General features: G+C 38.1%; 2 protein-coding genes across 2 annotated transcripts in view; one reads left to right on the forward strand and one right to left on the reverse strand.

Annotated features, from left to right (window-relative positions):
* The window catches only part of BLTP3B (bridge-like lipid transfer protein family member 3B), a 59,019-nt gene extending 57,468 nt beyond the window's left edge, over positions 1-1,551 (reverse strand). Inside the window, exon 1 of the mRNA XM_070947198.1 lies at positions 1,364-1,551. Coding sequence (XP_070803299.1) covers positions 1,364-1,407 — 44 coding nt within the window. The 5' untranslated portion in view covers positions 1,408-1,551. The remainder of the gene's footprint in view (positions 1-1,363) is intronic.
* Positions 1,552-10,338: 8,787 nt separating this feature from the next.
* On the forward strand, positions 10,339-20,415 carry ACTR6 (actin related protein 6). The gene is made up of 11 exons (XM_070947006.1): positions 10,339-10,572; positions 11,641-11,758; positions 11,988-12,056; positions 12,531-12,654; positions 12,784-12,919; positions 13,002-13,058; positions 14,455-14,553; positions 15,087-15,162; positions 15,332-15,503; positions 18,094-18,232; positions 19,867-20,415. The coding sequence occupies exons 1-11, from the start codon at positions 10,433-10,435 to the stop codon at positions 19,994-19,996; spliced, it is 1,260 nt and encodes a 419-aa protein (XP_070803107.1). The 5' UTR covers positions 10,339-10,432; the 3' UTR covers positions 19,997-20,415.
* Positions 20,416-21,335: the final 920 nt, after the last annotated feature.

Genomic DNA, 21,335 nt, shown 5'->3' on the forward strand with positions numbered 1-21,335 from the left:
AATTGTTCCCATGTTTGCCACACACTCATTCCTCAGTTTTCTCTAATTTTACCAGCTATTCTTTTTATAAATGAAGAGTCCCTCTGAATTCCATGAGGTTTATTTTTAAGCGGATATACAGGATTCTATTCTACACCAACAGCATATTCAAAACTTGCATCTTTAGTTTTTCAGTCACGAAATTGTTGTAAAACCCAACCAAGACAAAAGTACAAATCAGTTGACCAAATGTAAAAATACTTAGTTCTTATTAATACATTTCTTTAGTTTTGCAGATATAGATATATAATTGTACATCCCTCTCCCACTGTTCCTAGCATTTCGAAAAGCAGCATCAAATTACCTCACTCACTATCATGCCCACCTCTGAACCGTGTTATACTACTGTAAAGAGACATTGTTCAGTCAACCCCAACACTGAGATGGAGGGCACGGCACGGCACATAAATCTAATAAACAAACATCATCGCTTCAAACGCCTAGCCAGCGTTATTTATTTTATTTATTTATTTTATTGAATTTCTATACCGCCCTACTCCCGAAGGACTCAGATTTATAAAGTCCCTTCTGGGGAGAAGGGCGGTATATAAATTAAATAAATAATAAAATAAATAATAATAATAATAAAAACTGCTCAGCAATTCTCCTCCTTTCAGCTACAACTAAGGGAGCAGGGAGGGAGCGCAGTGCTGAATCACAACCCTTAGCAGGCATCGCGTTTTCCAACAGGGTAGCTAGCGGTCATCTCAACATGGCATTAAGAGAAAATATTCACGGTGACATCAGCTAAATCGCCGCTCGCTCCTCCTACGGACAACGTGTCAAGTATAATTAACGATCCACCCACTCTCCCCCGTGCGCTTTCCTGGACCCACGGTGTTCTAGAGACAAGCTGTTCAATTGCGGCGCCCCGTCGCACTGACAGGTTACGGCTACATAACTCGGGCAACCAAGCTTTATCTCGACCTCCTCTCTGCACCGGTAGAACGAGCCGCGAAGGCCTTCTAGAGTGCGGCAAGAAAAGCCCCCGGTGGGTACTTTTATGGAAAGGCATCTTCCCCGCCCCCAGGATTACTCCCCTCAGCTGCCTGGTACCAAGCGCCATTGCTCTCGCCCCCGCCAATTCAAACCCAGCGTTTTTATTTTCTAGCACTCGCAAAGCCACCAAGGAACGAGCGAAGAGCGACCTCCGCAGGGCCCCTTCAGACGTTTCCCAGGACTCTGAACCTGGCGACTGAAGAAAATGGATGCTCCCCTTCCGCTTGTTCCGTTGCCGAGTCGTCCTGCCAAGCACTGGGGGGGGGGGGGGGGGGCAGAACACCGATATCCGCCCCTTCTGAGGAAAAGCGCCCAGGGTACCGACCTGGAAAGGTGCTTGAGGATCTGCTTTTTGATAATGCCCGCCATGGTTTTCGGCTCGTCGCCCGGTTCTTCAGGGAAAGCAAAGGGAGGCGATTGTTTGGCCCATCCCCGCGCGGGACTCCTCCATCCCCGAGAGAAGCAGCGCAGCCGCTTTCGCTCACGCTCTTCCCGGCCCCGCCGCCACCTTGGTTGCAGTAGAGCCAGCTGACAGGCTGAGCTGACTGGGGCGGGGACAAGGGAGGCGCGGAGACGGTGGGTGCGCCGCCCCTTTCTCGGCTGACGCTCCTGGCTTAGAGCAAGGGCGCGAGGAGTTGTCTCGCGCGCCTTTCTTGGAGTGACTTGAACGAATTCACAAGCGTTGCGGCGCGAGCAACGCAATCCTGATTCACCCTGTTGGCAATTGCATACGCACAGGCGCCGCTAAAGTTAAAACCGGAGTTGCTTCTCTATATAAGTACTCTTAGTAAGCAAAAATACTGAAAATATCGGAAAGGATTCTTAAGGACAACGTACAATTATCACTACGTGGATCGTTCAATAGAGATAGTTTTCGAGTTACAACACTTGTGTAGTGACTGTTCAAAGTACAATTGAAAAAAGTGAAATGACCAGTTTTCAGTTTGTAGCTTTGTAGCATTCCCCATGATCAGTTAAACTTAGCTACCTTTTCAACAATGGCCAAAAATACAAAGATGTTCTTTAGGACATCCTAAGCCTAGAATTTTTTTTTTTAAAAAAACTAATCTTATTTCAAACCAGAACACTTCTATTACAGAAATACAAATAATAATTTGCATTCTAATTTAAAGGGAGATTTGGCAAATATATTTCTGATGCTTTCATTGACCTTTAGGAACATATTCAGTTTATGAAATGATTACTGATTCTGCCATGAAGCTCACTTAATAAAATTTGCACTGGAAATGTTTAAACTGGAATTTAAATCCATATTTAATGAATTCAGGACTATACTATATATGTATGTATGTATGTATGTATGTATGTATGTATGTAAAATAAACACAAATTAGAATTGAATGAAGTTAGCCCTGTTAAACTAAAAAGTACATATACCTTTTACAAAGGTGTTGCTATAATTTCAGGAAAGAGTAAATTTTTATTTATTTTTTATTTATTATTTTATAAATACATGTTTATAAGATAGTAGAATATAGTTAGGAAAGGTGGAAAGGATAAGCAATATTATATTGTGAGCCATCTAGAGACACTTATGAAAGTAACGTCTGGCCCAAAGTTATCCTGCTGGTTACCTAAGATGGAACTAGAATGCATAGTGTCCTAGTTACAAACTGACTCTCTTACCATCCACTTAAGGTAATATAAGACATTTCATACCCAATGTTTGGCTCAGAGATATTTTAGCTGAACTGTAAAAATATCTGCTTAACACAATTGAAATTAGTAAGAGGGGGAAAAAGCTGTATATTGTAAACAGTATATTAAAAAGATACCGTAAATAATGTGTAGGATGTATATCACATTGAAATATAAACTCTAGACTCCAAATTCAGAATGTAGCACAATTTAATTTTACATAAGATTTAAAGATATGAAGCCATTTTAGGTTGAAGCATATTCCTACAGTTTAACCATTTTTCTTCAGCGAGGATTAGAAATTTTTTCAATAAAAGTATATCAAACCCTTGCACCTGTAATATTAAATGCCAATTCAATGTGCTTTGAGTAAAGTTTTGACTTGATGAAGAAAAAAGATCAGGTTAAAATGGAATTGCAACTAATTTCAAAATTTGTTCCATTTTACAAATGAAAATTTTTTATTTTATTTTTATTTTACTTCAAATTTATATACCGCCCTTCTCCCTAGGGACTCAGGGTGGTGTACAGCCAAATAAAAACACATAATAAATACATTAAGAACAGATTAAAAGGAAATATCTCAATTTGGCCCAAAATTTAAAAAGACAAACAAATTTAAAATCATTTAAAGGATTTGTTAGGCCAGCCCGGCTTGTTGGAAAAGGTAAGTTTGAAGGGCACGGCGGAAGGCACGGAGGTCTTGGATTCTCCTTATCTCTGGGGGCAGCTGATTCCAGAGGGTGGGAGCCCCCACAGAGAAGGCCCTCCCCCTGGGGGTCACCAGCCTGCATTGCTTGGCTGATGGCACCCCGAGGAGGCCCTCTCTGTGGGAGCGCACGGGTCGATGGGAGGTCATCGGTGGCAGAAGGCGGTCTCGAAGATAACTAGGTCCTATGCCATGGAGCGCTTTAAAGGTGGTAACCAACACCTTGAAGCGCACCCGGAAGACCACTGGGAGCCAGTGCAGCTCGCGCAGGAGCGGTGTTATGCGGAAGCGCCATGCAGCTCCCATAATTACCCGCGCGGCCGCATTCTGGACCAGTTGGAGCCTCCGGGTGCTCCTCAAGGGGAGCCCCATGTAGAGAGCGTTGCAGTAGTCCAGGCAAGAGGTGATGAGGGCATGAGTGACTGTGCACACGGAATCCCGATCAAGAAAGGAGCGCAACTGGCGAATCAGGCGAACCTGACAAAAGGTCCCCCTGGCAACAGCCGTCAGATGTTCCTCCAAGGACAGCTGCGTATCCAGGAGGACACCCAGATTGCGCGCCCTCTCCACGGGGGCCAAAGACTCACCCCCAATAGTCAGCGATGGAGTCAGCTGACTATATCGGGATGCCGGGAACCACAGCCACTCAGTCTTGGAAGGGCTGAGCTTGAGCTTGTTCCTCCCCATCCAGATCCGTACAGCCTCCAGGCACTGGGCCATCACTTCAAGGGCATCGCTGGGGTGGAGATGTACAGCTGGGTGTCATCAGCGTACCGGTGGTATCTCACCCCAAAGCCACGAATGATCTCGCCCAGCGGCTTCACATAAATGTTGAACAGAAGGGACGAGAGGACCGACCCTTGCGGCACTCCACAGATGAGAGGCCTCGAGGTCGACCTCTGTCAACACAAACTGCGACCGGTCGGAGAGAAAGGAGGAGAACCACCGTAACACGGTGCCCCCCATCCCCAACTCTTCCAACCGGTGCAGCATGATACCATGGTCGATGGTATCAAAAGCCGCTGAGAGGTCTAATAGGACCAGAACAGAGGAGCAACCCCTGTCCCGAGCCCTCCAGAGATCATCAACCAACGCGACCAATGCCGTTTCCGTGCTGTGCCCAGACCTGAAACCCGACTGGAACGGATCCAGATAGGACGTTTCCTCCAGGAATTGTGGGAACTGTCGTGTAACCACACTCTCAACAACCTTCGCCACGAAGCGAATGATGAATTAATTTCCAGTAATGTTGAATTCTGCAACATTGCTGCCCCATACAGAAGAAAATCAATCATTTTATCAATCATAACCAGAGTACTGTACTAGCTATAAAACATACCAGTTCATTCTAAGGATAAGATTCAAAGTGATCTTAATGTTCTTTTTCCATTGAAAATCAGAAAAAAGATCCATACAATTGCACTCAACTCTTATGCTTGAACATTAGAGTTCCTACCTTCCATTTTAATAAATGTTTATTCTATTCTAAGGTACAGTATTAACCGGTTACAATTAAAATCAGATTAGAGACAAAAATAGAAATTACATCTCACTCGTAAACAAATGTAGGACAGATAATTGTTACCTTTTTAATAAAATGTAATATCACTTAAATTGGAACTCTTAAGCTGCAACTCTCAAATCACAAATTCTTTCCAGAGTGTTTAGGCATCATAGAATTCTCTTTTATAACTATGATGCCTAAACACTCTGGAAAGAATTTGTGATTTGAGAACTGCAGCTTAAGAGTTCCAATTTAAGTGATATTAAGTTTTTATTCTATTCTGATACTCTGTTATTTCTGATATTGCTGTTGTATTTATAATTGCAGAATTATTATTGCTCTTTGTCTCAATAGCATAAAACCAGAAAGGAGGTAAGAAACATGGTGCTCTACTCCTTTTAAATAGTTTATTAAATAAATTATTATTTATTATTAATTATTAAATAGAAATCACCAGATCTCATTGTTGCCTTCTATTATAGCAATCAAAACTGAGCATTTCGACAGAGGTTAAAACTAATTCTTACTTTTATGAATTGTGAGGTGGCTTTATATCGATTCAGATGTAATATGATAATGATTTTTATTGATTTTGTAGAAAGTCAGCGCCCACCCTCCTAGAAGAATGAAATATTTTGAGAAATATTAAAAAGGCAGAATATTGTATTTCCGTAAAGGAGAAATGGAGAAATATGCTCTTGGAGACAGAAAGCAGTCCCCAAGTCTTTCTTAATAGCCCCCAGCAGATATTTTGTACCCATTAAGAAAGATTGGGCCAGCCTATTCAGAAACCAATCCCAGTTTCCCTGCCCCAAGCAGAAACTCAGGCTAGCTTTTAGAAATGCAGATTGGGTAATCCGTTCAGAGAGACTGGGCCAAGACAGAAACTCAGATAAGGAACAAACAAAAGGTTGACAAAATTACCTCAAATACCTAGGATTTGCATTTTTTTTTTTTTGCCTGTAGAGCCAGCTACGACCCCTACATAAACCCCTACAAGACCCCATATGAATCTGACAACAGTCAATAGAATACATATTCTTGCACAGGAACAGGAAGCTCAAGTGCAAAGCCCAAAGAAGATATAAACCAGGGGTGAAATGCTACCGGTTTGGGCCGGTTTGCCCAAACCGGTAGTAAAAAAATGTAAAAAAAAAAGTTCCAGTGATCAGCTGAGCAATGCACATTGCTCAACTGATCGTCGGAATTTTTTTTTTAACTTTTTAAGCATTTTTTTACTACAGGTTCGGATGAATAGGTAGTAAAAAAATGCTTTAAAAAGGAAAAAAAAAGCAGTTCCCATGATCATGCGGCACAGCTGTGATCATCAAAACCTTTTTTTTTACTTTTTTAAAGCATTTTTTACTACTTATTCGCCTGAACCGTTAGTAAAAAATGCTTTAGAAAAGTTTTTAAAAAGGTTCCCACAATCGCGCGCCACAGCTGATTCCCCCGCTCGCTGTTCGACTTACCTTTCCAAGCCTCCTTTTGTTGTGTAGTGTGCATGCGCTCACAGAGCGGATTTAGTGTGTATTGCGCATGCGCGTGCATAGCACGCATGCACGGCCAGCAAACCAGTAGCAAACCGGTTCAGATTTCACCACTGGTATAACGCCCCCCCCCTCTCACCTCCATTTTGTCAGCTGCCCAGAACCATAAACCTATGTGGTTCTGCTTCATCAATAAACCATTTTTCCAATCAGCTTCCATGTTTCCAGTGTCATTCTCTCAGACTGGAACTGAACCAGATGGATATTTCTTCCCACAATTTTAATGTTTTAAATGCGTTCAGTGTTTTGTAAGCTAAGAGTTTTGAGTCAGCAGTTTTTAAATATTGAAAACAAACAATAAAATAAGTCAAGAATTTAGAGGATTCTCATCTTAATATGCCTGTCATTCAAAATGACACAATCATTTGTCAAAGATGAGAACTGAACAATTTGCTTTGTTCATTATAGTGTTTTTTCTGGAAGAGAACTTTAGAAGTTATAGCAGAATACAAGAGAGTTTGTATATTTCTTTGCTGCCCTCTAGCTGTCATTCAGGTTTTTAAAAGCCTATTCATAGGTTCTTCCTTCTGTTCTTTTCAGAATTTTCCTACCCATTTTGAATAAAAGACTAACCCTTTTTTTCTATGGTGAGGAGGAGCTGGGTCAAATCTGTATATGACGAAGATTGCATCACTCCCATGTGAAGATGCTGCATCAGACAGGAGAGTTGTAAAATCCTAGTCCTGCAAGTAGGCTGCCATTCTTGGAACAGTCTGCCAAACAGTTATTGTGAATGCAGGCTATCATTCCCAAGAAAGATGGAAAATGGAGAAAAAGCAATAATATAGGTTTTCTGCTGCTTCATTGATTCAATAAATTAGTTCGACTTGAGGCAGCAATGAACAAAATGTTTTTCAGGCCCTACTCATCTCACAATTAGACTGTTGAAATGCGCGCTACATAGGGGTAGACCTCTACCCTTGAAGAGCATTCAGAAGCTACAGCTGGGGCAGAGTGCAGCAGCATGGACAGTTCTCGGGGCCCAAATAATGGCCCATGTAACACCACTGTTCTGTGAGCTGCATTGGTTGCCAGTCCGCTTCTGGCTGCATTTCTAGATGTTGGTAATCACCTTTAAAGCCCTTCATGGCATGGGTCCTGGCCACTTGAGGGACTGTCTCATCTTACTGGGATTGACCAGCCTCACCTGTGCTGGCAGGAAAGACATGTTGAGGGCCCTGTTGGCCCAAGTATTCTGGCTAGTGGAGTCCAGGAGAAAGGCCTTCTGTTGCTGCACCTGCCCTCTGGGACATCTTGCCACCACAGAGTAAGGGCTCTAATGGGGGAGCATAGATTAACAACAGATCCCACCCACCCCCATCCTGCTCTCGCCTTCCCCATCGTTAATTGGGCTGCAGTGTTTGCTTTTGTATTATGTTTTAGTTTATACAATTTTTATCTTTTAAAATTTCAAGTTACCCAGAGTTACCTTGGCAGCCAATAAATTTTATAAAGGAAGGAAGGAAGGAAGGAAGGAAGGAAGGAAGGAAGGAAGGAAGGAATAAACAAATAAATAACAAAATGAATCAATAAAATGATCAAATATTTTGGAGAAGTTTGGAATGTTTTGTTTCTCTCAGGTGAAACTTCCTCTAGTCTAGAAAACGCCATTCTGAGGGATGATTCAGGACATAGCAATATTCTTCAAACCAAAAATGTCTTGAAATATAATGGACAAAAAAGACCTAGATATTTTGAGGCCAGATCAATTCTAGTAATTCATTAGAACTGCTTCTAGTTCTGTAATGTTTTGGGAGACTTAAAAATATCTAGGAGTTTCTTACAGTTTCTGAATGAAATGAATGTTTAAAATATACTTTCCACAATAAATTAGCATTAAAATTAGGCTCAAGCTCAACCCTTCCAAGACTGAGTGGCTGTTGTTCCCGGCATCCCTATATAGTCAGTTGACTCCCTCACTGACTATCGGGGGCCCCCGCGGAGAGGGCGCGCAATCTGGGTGTCCTCCTGGATACGCAGCTGTCCTTGGAGGAACATCTGACGGCTGTAGCCAGGAGGACCTTCTGTCAGGTTCGCCTGATTCGCCAGTTGCGGCCCTTTCTTGATCGGGATTCCCTGTGCACAGTCACTCACGCCCTCGTCACCTCGCGCCTGGACTACTGCAATGCTCTCTACATGGGGCTCCCCTTGAGGAGCACCCGGAGGCTCCAACTGGTCCAGAATGCGGCCGCGCAGGTAATCACAGGAGCCGCCTGGCGCTCCCACATAACACTGCTCCTGCGTGAGCTGCACTGGCTCCCAGTGGTCTTCCGGGTGCGCTTCAAAGTGTTGGTTACCACCTTTAAAGCGCTCCATGGCATAGGACCTAGTTATCTTCGAGACTGCCTGCTGCTACCGATGACCTCCCACCGACCTGTGCGCTCCCACAGAGGGCCTCCTCGGGGTGCCATCAGCCAAACAATGTAGGCTGGTGACCTCCAGAGGGAGGGCCTTCTCTGTGGGGGCACCTACCCTCTGGAATCAGCTGCCCCCAGAGATAAGGAGAATCCAAGACCTCGGTGCCCTCCGCCGTGCCCTTAAAACTTTCATTTTTAAGCAAGCCGGGCTGGCTTAACATACTTTTAAATATTTAAAATTAAATATTTTTAATTTTTTAATTGGTTTGTTATCTTAAATTGGGTCCAAATTAATATATATCCTTTTAATTGTTTTTTAATGTTTGTATTGTATGTTTTTATCTGGCTGTACACCGCCCTGAGTCCCTCGGGAGAAGGTGCGGTATATAAATTTGAAATAAAATAAAATAAATAAAATAAAAGAGTGCCTTCCTCTTTTAATGCAATAAGATGCAATAAGTCTATAATTCTGTAGACAATTACTGTTTTGAATGTTATTCTCATTTGTTTATAACTCATTCTACCTTTTCCTAGAATCAGTTTTATTTTCCAAGTTATAATCTACCTCTACTGCATCCACCTCTACTGTATTCCTGTTTTTATAGTTTGATTTTCTAATTGTAGAGATTTATAAGTAGAGTCACCTTCTGAAATTCAGCCAGTTTAGTCAATAATATTATATTACATGTTGTTAGCTTACAAACATGAAGCTACCCAATATTAGTCTCCCTGTATTGAAGATAATCAAGGAAAGGGATTGTTGTTTATTACAAGGCTCTAAAAAAATCCAGTGGGACTTTCCATTAAACAATTTAAAATTATAAATATTTTTTAAAATCTGCAACGTGCATCACATGGTGATTCACATGTGTGATCCAGTTGAATAGCTTAAGCTCATTGCAGCTAATTTAAATAGGAATGTGTTGTTCTTACCTGAGTATAAATAGAGAAATATAGGGTAGAGTGAAACACTTCGTTGTATAGGTTATTTGTAGCTGTTTATAAATACAAACATCAGGTAGTAAACTGAGTTCCTTATACTAAGAGTAATGGAGAAATATATTTTAACTTTTGGGGAAAACAAACCTGCCAAAATCGTGCCCCAAGTAATTGACCACCCCAGCCTTTCTGTGTAATAAAATATATATTTACTCGGAATTGCGGAGCTGGAAAAAAAAAATCAAACTCCGCCAATCTACAAAGCATTGATGTTATTGTAAAGATAGGATTGATTCCGATTTAAATTTCGTTAGAAGTCGCTCGCAGAAACCCCTTTTATATTCTCCTGTTCTCATGCCAGTGTAATGGCAATGACCTGGAGTTTTTGAATGTGCGAGCTTTTTTAAAAAAATATAATCATTACTCCTAGTAAGTCATACATTATAAAGAATGAAGAACCGCTTTATAGATTACCGCGTCTTGTTTAAATGGACTAGTTTCACCTCCACCCCGGAACTAAAGCAATGAGCCCGGAAGGGCTATAAATTAGAATAATAATTTTTATATGCCTGTATCTCAGCTTTTTGGCGATTTTCGTATCTATATGGGTCTTTTCCCATTCGTGGGAACATTGCAATGGTAGCCTACAACCAGGGAAGAGAAATTTCCTCGCCTGATGCGGAGGTTTTGGGAGTTTTTTTTTCCTAGGCAATGGGGCGGAGTCGAAGGACCCAGACATGAAAGAAAAATGGCGACGCTCGTGCTGGATAACGGCGCTTATAATGCCAAGATCGGGTACAGTCATGCTCATGTCAGGTGAGGTTGGTTTTTTCGCTCGAAACAGTTATGGACAAAATGGAAGCCTGTGTTCAGAGACATCGTTTTAGGACAATTTACGATTAATCTATGGGGTTTCTTACATGTTTCATATAGGGCTGGATCAGGATGTATTGCTCCCGTGAATGGAGAGAAACATTCCCAAACTGCACGTTCCTTAACAAACGCCCAGATTTTTTAAACTATGAAAACGTCATTTCTTGAACTGTGTTGTTCATTATAAAATATTTTCCACCAAAGGGAATTTGGAAGAATCTGTTTTCTATTTACAGATGGATCAACGATTTTCGCAAATACACCTCATAGCATACTTAGTTTATTTTGAGCCTTCTGATGCACAGGAACTAATCCTCCAACTAGATTCTGGATAATTGTCTATGTGTAGTGCCCAAAATAAGAGTTAATAGTATTTTAAATCCTGAGACTCCTTTAAGTTTCATTTGTGTTTTTATGGCTTTTCTGCGAGTAAACTCATGAGGCTTTTTTGCAGAAAATATGCGTAAATGATTTGAGAAATCTTGAAAAATATTGAACTGAGAATTTGACTTAAATATATGAAACTTTATTGAGTTTTAGAGGCCCCTTTTTGGTTGCAGACATTGGTTTACTGCTTCCAACTCTAATGAATTTTTTTTTTTTTTTAAATTTGATTTATATGCCACCCTTCTCCGGAGACTCAGGGTGGCTTACAATGTGCTAAGCAATAGCCTTCATCCTTTTGTATATTTATACAAAGTCAGCTTATTGCCCCCACAATCTGGGTCCTCATTTTACCTACCTTAGAAAGGATGGAAGGCTGAGTCAACCTTGAGCCTGGCGAGATTCGAACCTGCAGTAATTGCAGGCAGCTGGTCTTAATAACAGGGTGCTTTAGACCACTGTACTACCAAGGCTCATCTTAATAGATTTAACTTAATAGAGCTTTTCCTTTGAAAAGTGTTTTGATATTGACAGTATTTTATTATTTGCTTTGTTCACTTACAGATGACAGCTTGTTTAAATACATATATAGGAATCCATTATATATATTTTTTCTCCTTCCCACAGTGTCATTCCCAATTGTCAGTTCAGATCAAAGACTGCTCGTTTGAAAACATTTACAGCTAACCAATTGGATGAAATTAAAGATCCGTCTGGACTTTTTTATATTCTCCCTTTTCAGAAGGTAACTAGAAATATGCCTCAATATACATAATTTTTTCCACTTAATTTTTAAAATAGTTATAACTTCATCCTACATGGTTGTTCATTCAGCTGAAAAAAGGAAGATCAGTTACATTTTCATCAAAATTTAATGAATTTCCATTTTAATTTCTTTTAGTAATACAGTATGTCCAACAAATATTGGTTGAAAAATTATGCAAGTGTCATATTTTTTTCTTTTTTAAAAATAGGGATACTTGGTTAATTGGGATGTTCAGAGACAAGTATGGGATTATCTTTTTGGAAAAGAAATGTATCAGGTAACTTGCATTTTTCTTTATCTTGAATATAGAAGTAAGACAGCTGCAAAAGGCATTTAATCATGGTATTTAAAACATTTGCTACAATCATAATGATTGATAATACGTTTTGATTTGGATAATCTGTGGATACCATTCAGTTTTAAAGCTTCAAACGTGCTGTGTCCAAACATGCAACTGATCATTGTCGATATTCTTGAATATTGAAAATGGACTGCCAGTTGATAAATTATATTAATTTATTGTGGAAAATATATTTAAAATGGGTTGTTCATTCATTTTATTCAGCAATTTTGGGAAAATCCTAGATACAATCTAAAACTTGCTCAGAACAGTAACTTAGTGGGACTATGTGGGTCAATTTAAAAATAAAATATAGCTTTAATATGGATTTTGAATTAATATCAGAAAGTTGTTATGTCTCAAGTTTTATTTTAAAACTACTTCCAGTTCTTAAAATGTTTTCCTTTACAGGTAGATTTTGTTGATACTAACATAATCATCACAGAACCTTATTTCAACTTTAGCTCAATTCAAGAGTCTATGAATGAAATATTATTTGAAGAATACCAATTCCAAGCAGTTCTCAGAGTAAATGGTGAGTGACATTGTTCACTGTCCAGAAAATGTATGGTGCTCTTCATCCTGACATTGATTCAACACATTTAAAAATTATTATGTCAGTCTGCTAATAAAAATAGCTATAATATGGCATATTATATTTCAGCTGGAGCTCTTAGTGCCCATAGATATTTCCGAGATAACCCATCAGAATTGTGTTGTATTATTGTGGACAGTGGATATTCTTTTACACACATTGTGCCTTACTGTAGAAGTAAAAAGAAGAAAGAAGCAATAATAAGGTAAAACATTTAAGCATTCATAAAAAAAGAAATTTTATTTTAAAAATATATGAAAATTTCAAGCTTTGTTTTTAATTTCCAGAATTAATGTTGGAGGAAAACTCTTAACCAATCATTTAAAGGAAATAATCTCTTACAGGTAAAGCATTTATTTTGACTCTACAAAAGTACCCTATTGAACCCCATCATCAAACAAATCATGCTAGATTAAGTTTATCATCTTTGGGAGAATTGCTACTTAAATTAATCAGAGGGATACTGTGGTCATACTGTATGTATCTGGACCTCAACAAAACTTTGACAAAATGTCTCAAGATATTCTCTTTAATGAAATAGTAAAATATAGGCTGATGATTCTGGTGTTAGATGGATAATTGACTGAATGACAATATCCAAAGATCTAGAAAATCTTGAGAAGTGGACTACAATTAATAAGATTGATATTAACAGGGAGAAATATAAAGTTCTGCATCTTGGTAGGAAAAATTGTATAGCACAAATATAGGTTGGAGACTTGTCTTTGCCATAAAACATGTGACAAAGATTCTCTTCTGTTGTTGTTATTAACCACTAGTTAAACATAAACCAGGAATGCAGTGCAGTTACTAAAGGCAAATGCTATCTTAAAGTATATAGTCCTCATTTAGTAACTGCCTCATGTAGCAACCATTCTGGTTACAAGGGTGATAAAAAATAACTTTATGACCAATCTCACACTATGACCTTCACAGATCTATAAAGTTAAGGAACGCTGAAGTAAGATCATTAGCACAGTAATGGTTTCACTTGGTGATCACTTATAACCAAGTTGCCAGTCTCAATTTGTTTGCTAACAAGGATAGATAGCATGTACATTAAATGGGAGAAAAGTCCAGATCATGGGAGTAATTGTTCTATTCTGCACAAATCAAGTTCCATTTACAAAACTATTCAAATGTGGTCACTACAGATCAAAAATGGACAGTGGCAAAGTAAATCCAGGGGGGAGTATGCAAAGCAAGCCTGAGAAAGAGTTAAATTATCTGGTTATGTTTAGTATTCCAAAAAGATAGCAGTTTTCAAATATATGAAGATCTTATATAGAAGGAAATGTGGGACTTATTTTCTCTTGTTCCTAAGAGCAAAACCAAAACCAATAGCTAAAATTATAAGAAAGGAAATACAGCGCTGAGCAGGAGATTGGAACAGATGACTTCTAAAACTGTTTCAAGTTCTGATTATCTACCTATTAACTCATTGGAGCAATCTTGGAAAGGAAATGCCATGTCCTTCAGATTCAAGGAGTTATGAAGTTTAGCAGTGTTGCCCAACAAATTCTTAACTAGAACTTACTGTAATGATTCTGATTTTAATTCCTCAATTTACATTAAATTTAGTAGCATACCTAAATCTGTAGAACATTAAATGTTCTTTTCCATAATCTTGCAGTGGACTACGAAATACAAAGTTAAGTAAATTTCCTTCAATACTTATAATAAACTGGCAAAGCAAACAGAATAAATAACTTTTTAAAAAATTTCATGTAATTTTTCTAGGCAGCTCCATGTTATGGATGAAACTCATGTGATTAATCAAGTGAAAGAAGATGTATGTTATGTTTCACAAGACTTTTTCAAGGATATGGAGATTGCCAAGTATGGTCTTTTTAAATATATTGGTTAAGTGTTGCTTATTTTATTAAAGTTTAGAAATGTATAGGGCTTGATCCTAAAAAAGCATGCCACCTGGTTAGGCTGACATTTTTGTAATTAAAAAGATATTCTTTTGAGCATGTATGGAATTATTTTATCTTCTGTGCCCCATCATACAAATCTGGAAGGAGAGACAAAGATCTTTGAGAAGACCTTTGATTAGGATTTCAGTTTGTGATCTGATCCATGGAAGAAGAGAGATGTCATTTTCTAGTCCACTTTAAATAGACATTTTTGCCCATAAAGGTGACCTAAAATATTTTAAATAGAAGAAATGATATTCAAGATCAAGGATGTGCTACACATTTTTTCTACCTCCAGCATTTACCTAATAATTATTTTAAAAGCCCATTTCATTCTTCAAGAATATTCAAGTTACTATACATTATATTAAAGTATAAAAATTGCTGTGGAATAAATTGTTTTGAGAAACTTTAAGAAATTACTTAATGCATTCTCAGTGAATTCTGTTCCAGGTTAAAAGAAGAGAATACAGTGATGTTGGACTATGTTTTACCAGACTTCAGCACAATAAAAAAAGGATTTTGTAAGGTAATAAAATCACTATAACTGTGTTTAAAGTTTTCAGTATGTGCAAGTAAATGACAAACATTTGTCAATTTGTTGTATGTTGTGTTTGCATATTAAATACAGTAGTTGAATAACACTTAATGAAAAATATAGATTTTACTACTATGTGTTTTATAATTGTTTGATGTAGCCAAGAGAAGAAATGGTATTAAGTGGAAAGTACAAAACTGGTGAACAAATACTTCGTCTTACAAATGAGCGATTTGCAGTTCCAGAAATACTCTTCCATCCTTCGGATATTGGCATTCAAGAAATGGGAATTCCTGAAGCCATTGTTTATTCAATTCAGAATTTGCCAGAAGGTACATTTATTAAAATGGTGTTGCATTCTCAAGGATCCATCTGTGAAGTATATTGCACAACAAAACATTTTATTTTGCTTAAGTAGCTTACAGTTTTAAAGGCAATGGCTTCATTGTCTACAACTCTTTTAATATTAATATTTGCAATAATTACATGTAGTTCTCAATCAATGATCACTCGTTCAGTGGCCATTTGAAGTTAAAATGGCACCAAAAAGTAATACTTTGAACTGGTCCTCAATTCTGACTGTCCCAGGAACCCTATGATCATGCAATCATGAACTGGATACTTGGTAACCAGCTCACACTACAACAGTTGCAGCATCCCACAAATGTGATTGCTACTTGTGATCTTCCCTATTGGGTTCCCACACACAAATCAATGGGGAAGCTTGCAGGAAAAATCGCAAGTCATTCACATTCCAGTGCCTTTTTCTTCTTAGGAGCCTTACTGTGGTACCTGAACACACTCCTCCCAACCACCACCAACACACCCTCACACACACTTTTCCCCCTGCAGCACCACATTCAACAATGGTTGCTGATTCATTCAACAGCAGCCAACCCTGGCCTTGCCATATTTGTGCTATGCCTTGACAGTCACTCAAGCATCCTCACACACTTGGCTGCAGCCACAGCCAGTCCCTACTATGTTCATGCCACCTTCAACAGCCATTTGTGCACATTCCTCCACTAGGCAGCAGCCATCCCTCAGACTGCATGACAGCCACCCATGCATTTTTCCTGTATCCCACTGTAACCAGTTACGTGTCAGCCTACTTGTGATCCACCTGGGACTTGCAACTTTCTGCTAACTTCCCTATTGACTTTACTTATTGGAAACTGGCAGGAAGTTGCACGGAGGCTCTCACTTAATGATCTGCAGTCCTCACTTAACAATGTCAATGGTCTTAAGCTATGTGGTTATGTGACATCACACTTTTCGACTGCATCGCTTAGTTACAGAAATTCCGGTCCCAATTGTCATCGTAACCCTAAGACTACCTGCATTTATATTAAGGATGCTACATCTATAAAATTTACAGTAGAGAAATTTAGAAATCAATATATTTTACTCTATAAATATAGCTTCTGGTATACAAGAATTCCTGTTCTGATTTCTCTGGTATCAAATTTAATAAAAACATTAAAAATGATTAAATATCTAGTTAAAATATAATGACACATTACATAGGAAACCATTGTTAGTATTAATGTGATATTGTAAAATTGCTGTCATTACCTCTGCGCTCTCAAGAATGCTGAACAAAAGTAAATTAAAGATATCAAGTATTGTGAAATAGAGGCTTTAGCCTTTTGTGGAAATAAGCAATTATGTTTGTAAAATACATAAATATTAAGATGATGGTAGGAGTGCCTTCATGTATTTATTCCAGGTTAACAACACAGTCCTAATCCTATCAGGTGGCTGCTATTAAGGGAATGACAGGCGTATGCATTAGTTATGCTCAGATTAAGACCTTTTAGCAGGAGGACCATATCTGTTCCTGTTACACTTACAGAATTCCATAATATCAGCAATAATCCCAGTTATTACTATTTTTTAAAAAGACATTGGCATCCTTCAGTCTCAAGAGTATGGTATCATGCTCTGGAAAGAGGTCCTAAAACAGCATCTAGTATGACTAAAAAGGCCAATTCGAGAGTGGCAATCCCTTCCACACTGAGGGCAGATACATTCTGTCCCCTGCCCAGCCCCCAGATTTCGCTGGTTCCGGGACTGCCTCTTTGCCTCAACCTGCCGAACAAGTGTCTCTTCGAATTGGAGAAGGCCATGCTGCGTCTTTAGCCTCCAAGCTGAACGATCGGAGGTCAAGGTTTCCCAGTTGTTAATGTCCATTTCCAGGGCCTTTAGGTCCCTCTTGCAGATATCCTTATATTGCAGCTTTGGTCTCCCTCTGAGGCGCTTTCCCTGCACTAATTCTCCATACAGGAGATCTTTCGGAATCCGACCATCAGCTATTCTCACATGCCCCAGCCAGCATAGACGTCGCTGTTTCAATAGTGTATACATGCTAGAAATTCCAGCACGTTCCAAGACTGCGCTATTTGGAACTTTGTCCTGCCAGGTGGTGCCAAGAATTCATCGGAGACAGCGCATATGAAAGGTGTTCAACTTTCTCTCCTGCCATGCGTAGAGGATCACTGCAGTATCAGAGTGTGCTTAGGACACAGGCTCTATAGACCTGGATCTTTGTATGTTCCATCAGCTTCTTATTAAGCCATACTCTCTTTGTAAGTCTGGAAAATGTGGTGGCCGCTTTACCAATACGTTTATTCAGCTCAGTATCTAAAGAGAGAGTGTCAGAGATAGTTGAGTTGAGGTACACAAAGTCATGGACGACCTCCAGTTCTTGTGTAGAGATTAATACAGGGAGGTGAATCCACGTCCTGACCCATGACTTGTGTTCTTTTTTTTGGAGACTTTTTTTGAAGACTTTTAAAAAGACAAATCTGAATTATTTCTACCTCTGAGGCAAATTTAAACTGGCAATTGCTTTTTCTTTTACCATAAAACCAAACAAATTAATTCAGAATATTAAATTATATTAATCTGATTTTTCCACAGAAATGCAGCCTCATTTCTTCAAGAATATTGTTTTAACAGGTGGGAATTCTCTGTTCCCTGGCTTTAGAGATCGTGTTTATTCTGAGGTTCGATGCCTCACTCCAACAGATTATGAAGTTTCAGTTGTACTACCAGAGAAGTAAGTAGTCTTCAATTTACAAATAGAGTTTAATTTTTAAATATAATTTTTCAATTTTTATATTAATTTTTTTATTTTATTTTTTTAAATTTGATTTATATGCCGCCCTTCTCCGGAGACTCAGGGCAGCTTACAATGCGTTAAGCAATAGCCTTCATACTTTTGTATATTTATACAAAGTCAGCTTATTGCCCCCACAAACTGGGTCCTCAATTTACCTACCTTAGAAAGGATGGAAGGCTGAGTCAACCTTGAGCCTGGTGAGATGCGAACTTACAGTAATTGCAGACAGCTGGTGTTAATCGCAATGCTATCAGTCTGCTGAGCCACCAGGCCCATAATTTAGGAATGAATGTATTCTGGTTCTTTCTGGCATTGTTGGCTAGATATATATACGTACTCACCATATTATTCCTTTAGGTGTAAACAGTGTTATACTACCTATAAAAAAGAAGTAGTGGGCAAAACATTAAAGTAGAATATAATAGAAAAGGAAAGAAAGACTGAAATTATTCCTTACATTTCTATATGCCTTCCTGTCCTATTGGCAACTCTGAGAGTTGACAAGATAAAACACACAAACATCTGATAATTATAAATAAAAGAATAACATTACAAAAACTAAAATAAGCTTAAAAAAACCAAGGCTTTGAAGGGAAGAGATGGAGGTAATTCTCTATTAATGCACCAACCACCTCTACCAATAGCTTCTCCTTCAGGACTCCATGCTAGCTGTCATAGCCAGGTTTTAAGGCTTTTACTGAAAACTAAGAGAAGGCGGTTCTTACATCCTGTGGCAAGAGGTTCCTATTTTTCTATTGTGACTACGTCTTCATTGATATTTCGTAAATAAACCAAGGACCCCCAACCTACTTCTTTCATATTGATGACTCACTTTGTATTCATTTATACTTGACACTTTGTTTTTGAAGGCAAAGATATTAAACTGTAGTGTCAAATGTTTTAATACAGAAATAGTCCAAGAATCAAAATTGGAAGGTACCATTCAAGTTATTGAGTTTAAACCATACTTAGCAATCCAGTTTCATTTATCTCAGACTGTCTAGCCTTCATGTTAACAAAAGGTAAAGTTTGGATAGCCATTTGCCCAAGATGATAAAAGGATTTGTGTCTTGGGCAAAGGTTAGATTAGAAAATATCTGAGGCATCTCACACCTTTCCAATAAAGAGGAGCCCACAAATACATTTAAAATAAATCATTCCCACGCCATTGAAAGTTTATGAAGTTGGAAAAGGCACACATACATCCATTTTTGTTTCTTCCAACAAAGATTCATCCCTCACTATAAACCTTGTCTTGTTCATGACATTTCTAAGCAAATATGTAAGTTAAAACTTCTCCATCCATTTAATAAATATTCCATCAAGGTACACAATTTCATATGCTTGCTCTGATTTTCTGGTTTTATCTCCTCACATGGGTAGGCATAACTTGTAATCATTCCATTCATTTCCCCCGTGGAAATGAATTAATCATAACCAACTTGGTCTTCAGTACATTCATTGTACATGCATTATACAAGTAATGTTTCCTAGTATGGTTAATGTAAACTAATATTAATTCATAATTTTATATAGCTTGCTTTTTAAAAGGCTGTTTTATTTATTTTCAGTCCTATTACTTATTCCTGGGAAGGTGGAAAGTTGATTTCTGAAAATGATGATTTCGAAGATATGGTAGTAACAAGAGAAGACTATGAAGAAAACGGACATAGCATATGTGAAGAAAAATTTGATATTTAAATAGATTACTTCCATATGAGTGTTGTATAGATTGTTCATTGTAGTGACAATATGTTGTAAGCTGATGCTGTGTCCTAGAATAACCAATATTTATGAACTGATTATGTGTGTATACTTATTTGTGTACATGAGTATACAAATGTATTGTATATATTGTTATTACTGATCACTGAATTCATGATAAATATATGAATTCTATTGAAAATAACTAGAAATTAAAGGAAGTGTTAATATATCAGAATATTTTGTGGCAGAGATGACTTACAAATTTTTAAATGTACAGTACATATGAAACTTTAATGTATATATGAAACTTTTTTGGATTCTAGAAAGATAATGATGTATAACTCAAATGTAAGAGCTAGTTCATTTTTTAAAAAATATTTAATCTTGATCAATTTAATAAATGGGTAATTTTATCCAGAAGTCCTTTTTATTAGATCTGGTGGAAGAAAAGGGCAGCAGCTACTAAGCTGAAGACAAAGGTAACAAACTGCAGTGTCAAATAGAGAAATATTCCAAGGAATTAAAATTGGAAGGGGCCATTCAAGTTATTGAGTTTAGACCTTAATGTAGAGATTGATTCAATTGAAACTTAATTCAGTTTCAATTCTCTCGGACCATCTAGCCTTCATATTAACAAAAGGCAAAGATTGGACAGGTTGGGTACTGGTTGGATTAGAAAACATCACAGAGTAACTCTCAACTTTCCAGACCCCACCATGTTTTTACTTGTGAGTAAGGTTTTCCTAACATTCAGTTTAAATATATCTTTTTGTAACTTAAATCCAGATCCTCTTCTATGGAGTTTAATAGAAAAGTGCTATAATATACAGTAGTGCTTCAGCTTTCACAAGGTTGTAAGTATCTAGCTCCATTAATGTCTCCTCATAGAATTTAATTTGTAGTCTTCATTATAGTTCTAACCCTCATTGCTGTTCTATAAATTTGTGATAATTTCTCCAAATCCTTTACAAAGTGAGTTCAAATCTGAATATAGAAAAGTAGTTGTGATGGGGATTGACAAAATTTTCAATGCCTGATCTATTTCAATTGGATATTTGTTCCAACAATATTCTATGATGTACTCTACCAAGTATTCTGTCTTTCATACATAAGTTTTACTTATAATAGGAATAAATATGTATAACCTGGCTCCTTGGGGTGGTTGTGGATGCATGTTGCTGGGAGTCAGGAGATATTTTTTTTTCTTAGGGAGGGTGAAATGCCACTAGCCTCAAAAGAAATGGTAATGTGCTGTCTTTTGAAGAGGCTGTTTCTATCCAACTGTATTCGATGACTCCTTGTCTTCAAAATTATCTTTTGGAGCAAGATTCTA

Source organism: Pituophis catenifer, unplaced genomic scaffold (assembly GCF_029215685.1).
Source record: "Pituophis catenifer annectens isolate HBS135680 unplaced genomic scaffold, rPitCat1.0.hap2 SCAF_7, whole genome shotgun sequence".
NCBI classification, from domain to species: domain Eukaryota; kingdom Metazoa; phylum Chordata; class Lepidosauria; order Squamata; family Colubridae; genus Pituophis; species Pituophis catenifer.

Coding starts and splice junctions, on each gene's coding strand:
- ACTR6 (XM_070947006.1), top strand. CDS start 10,433: ATGCGGAGGTTTTGGGAGTTTTTTTTTCCTAGGCAATGGGGCGGAGTC. Junction 12,920..13,001: donor AAGAAAGAAGCAATAATAAG/GTAAAACATTTA, acceptor TTTAATTTCCAG/AATTAATGTTGGAGGAAAAC. Junction 15,504..18,093: donor AATTCAGAATTTGCCAGAAG/GTACATTTATTA, acceptor ATTTTTCCACAG/AAATGCAGCCTCATTTCTTC.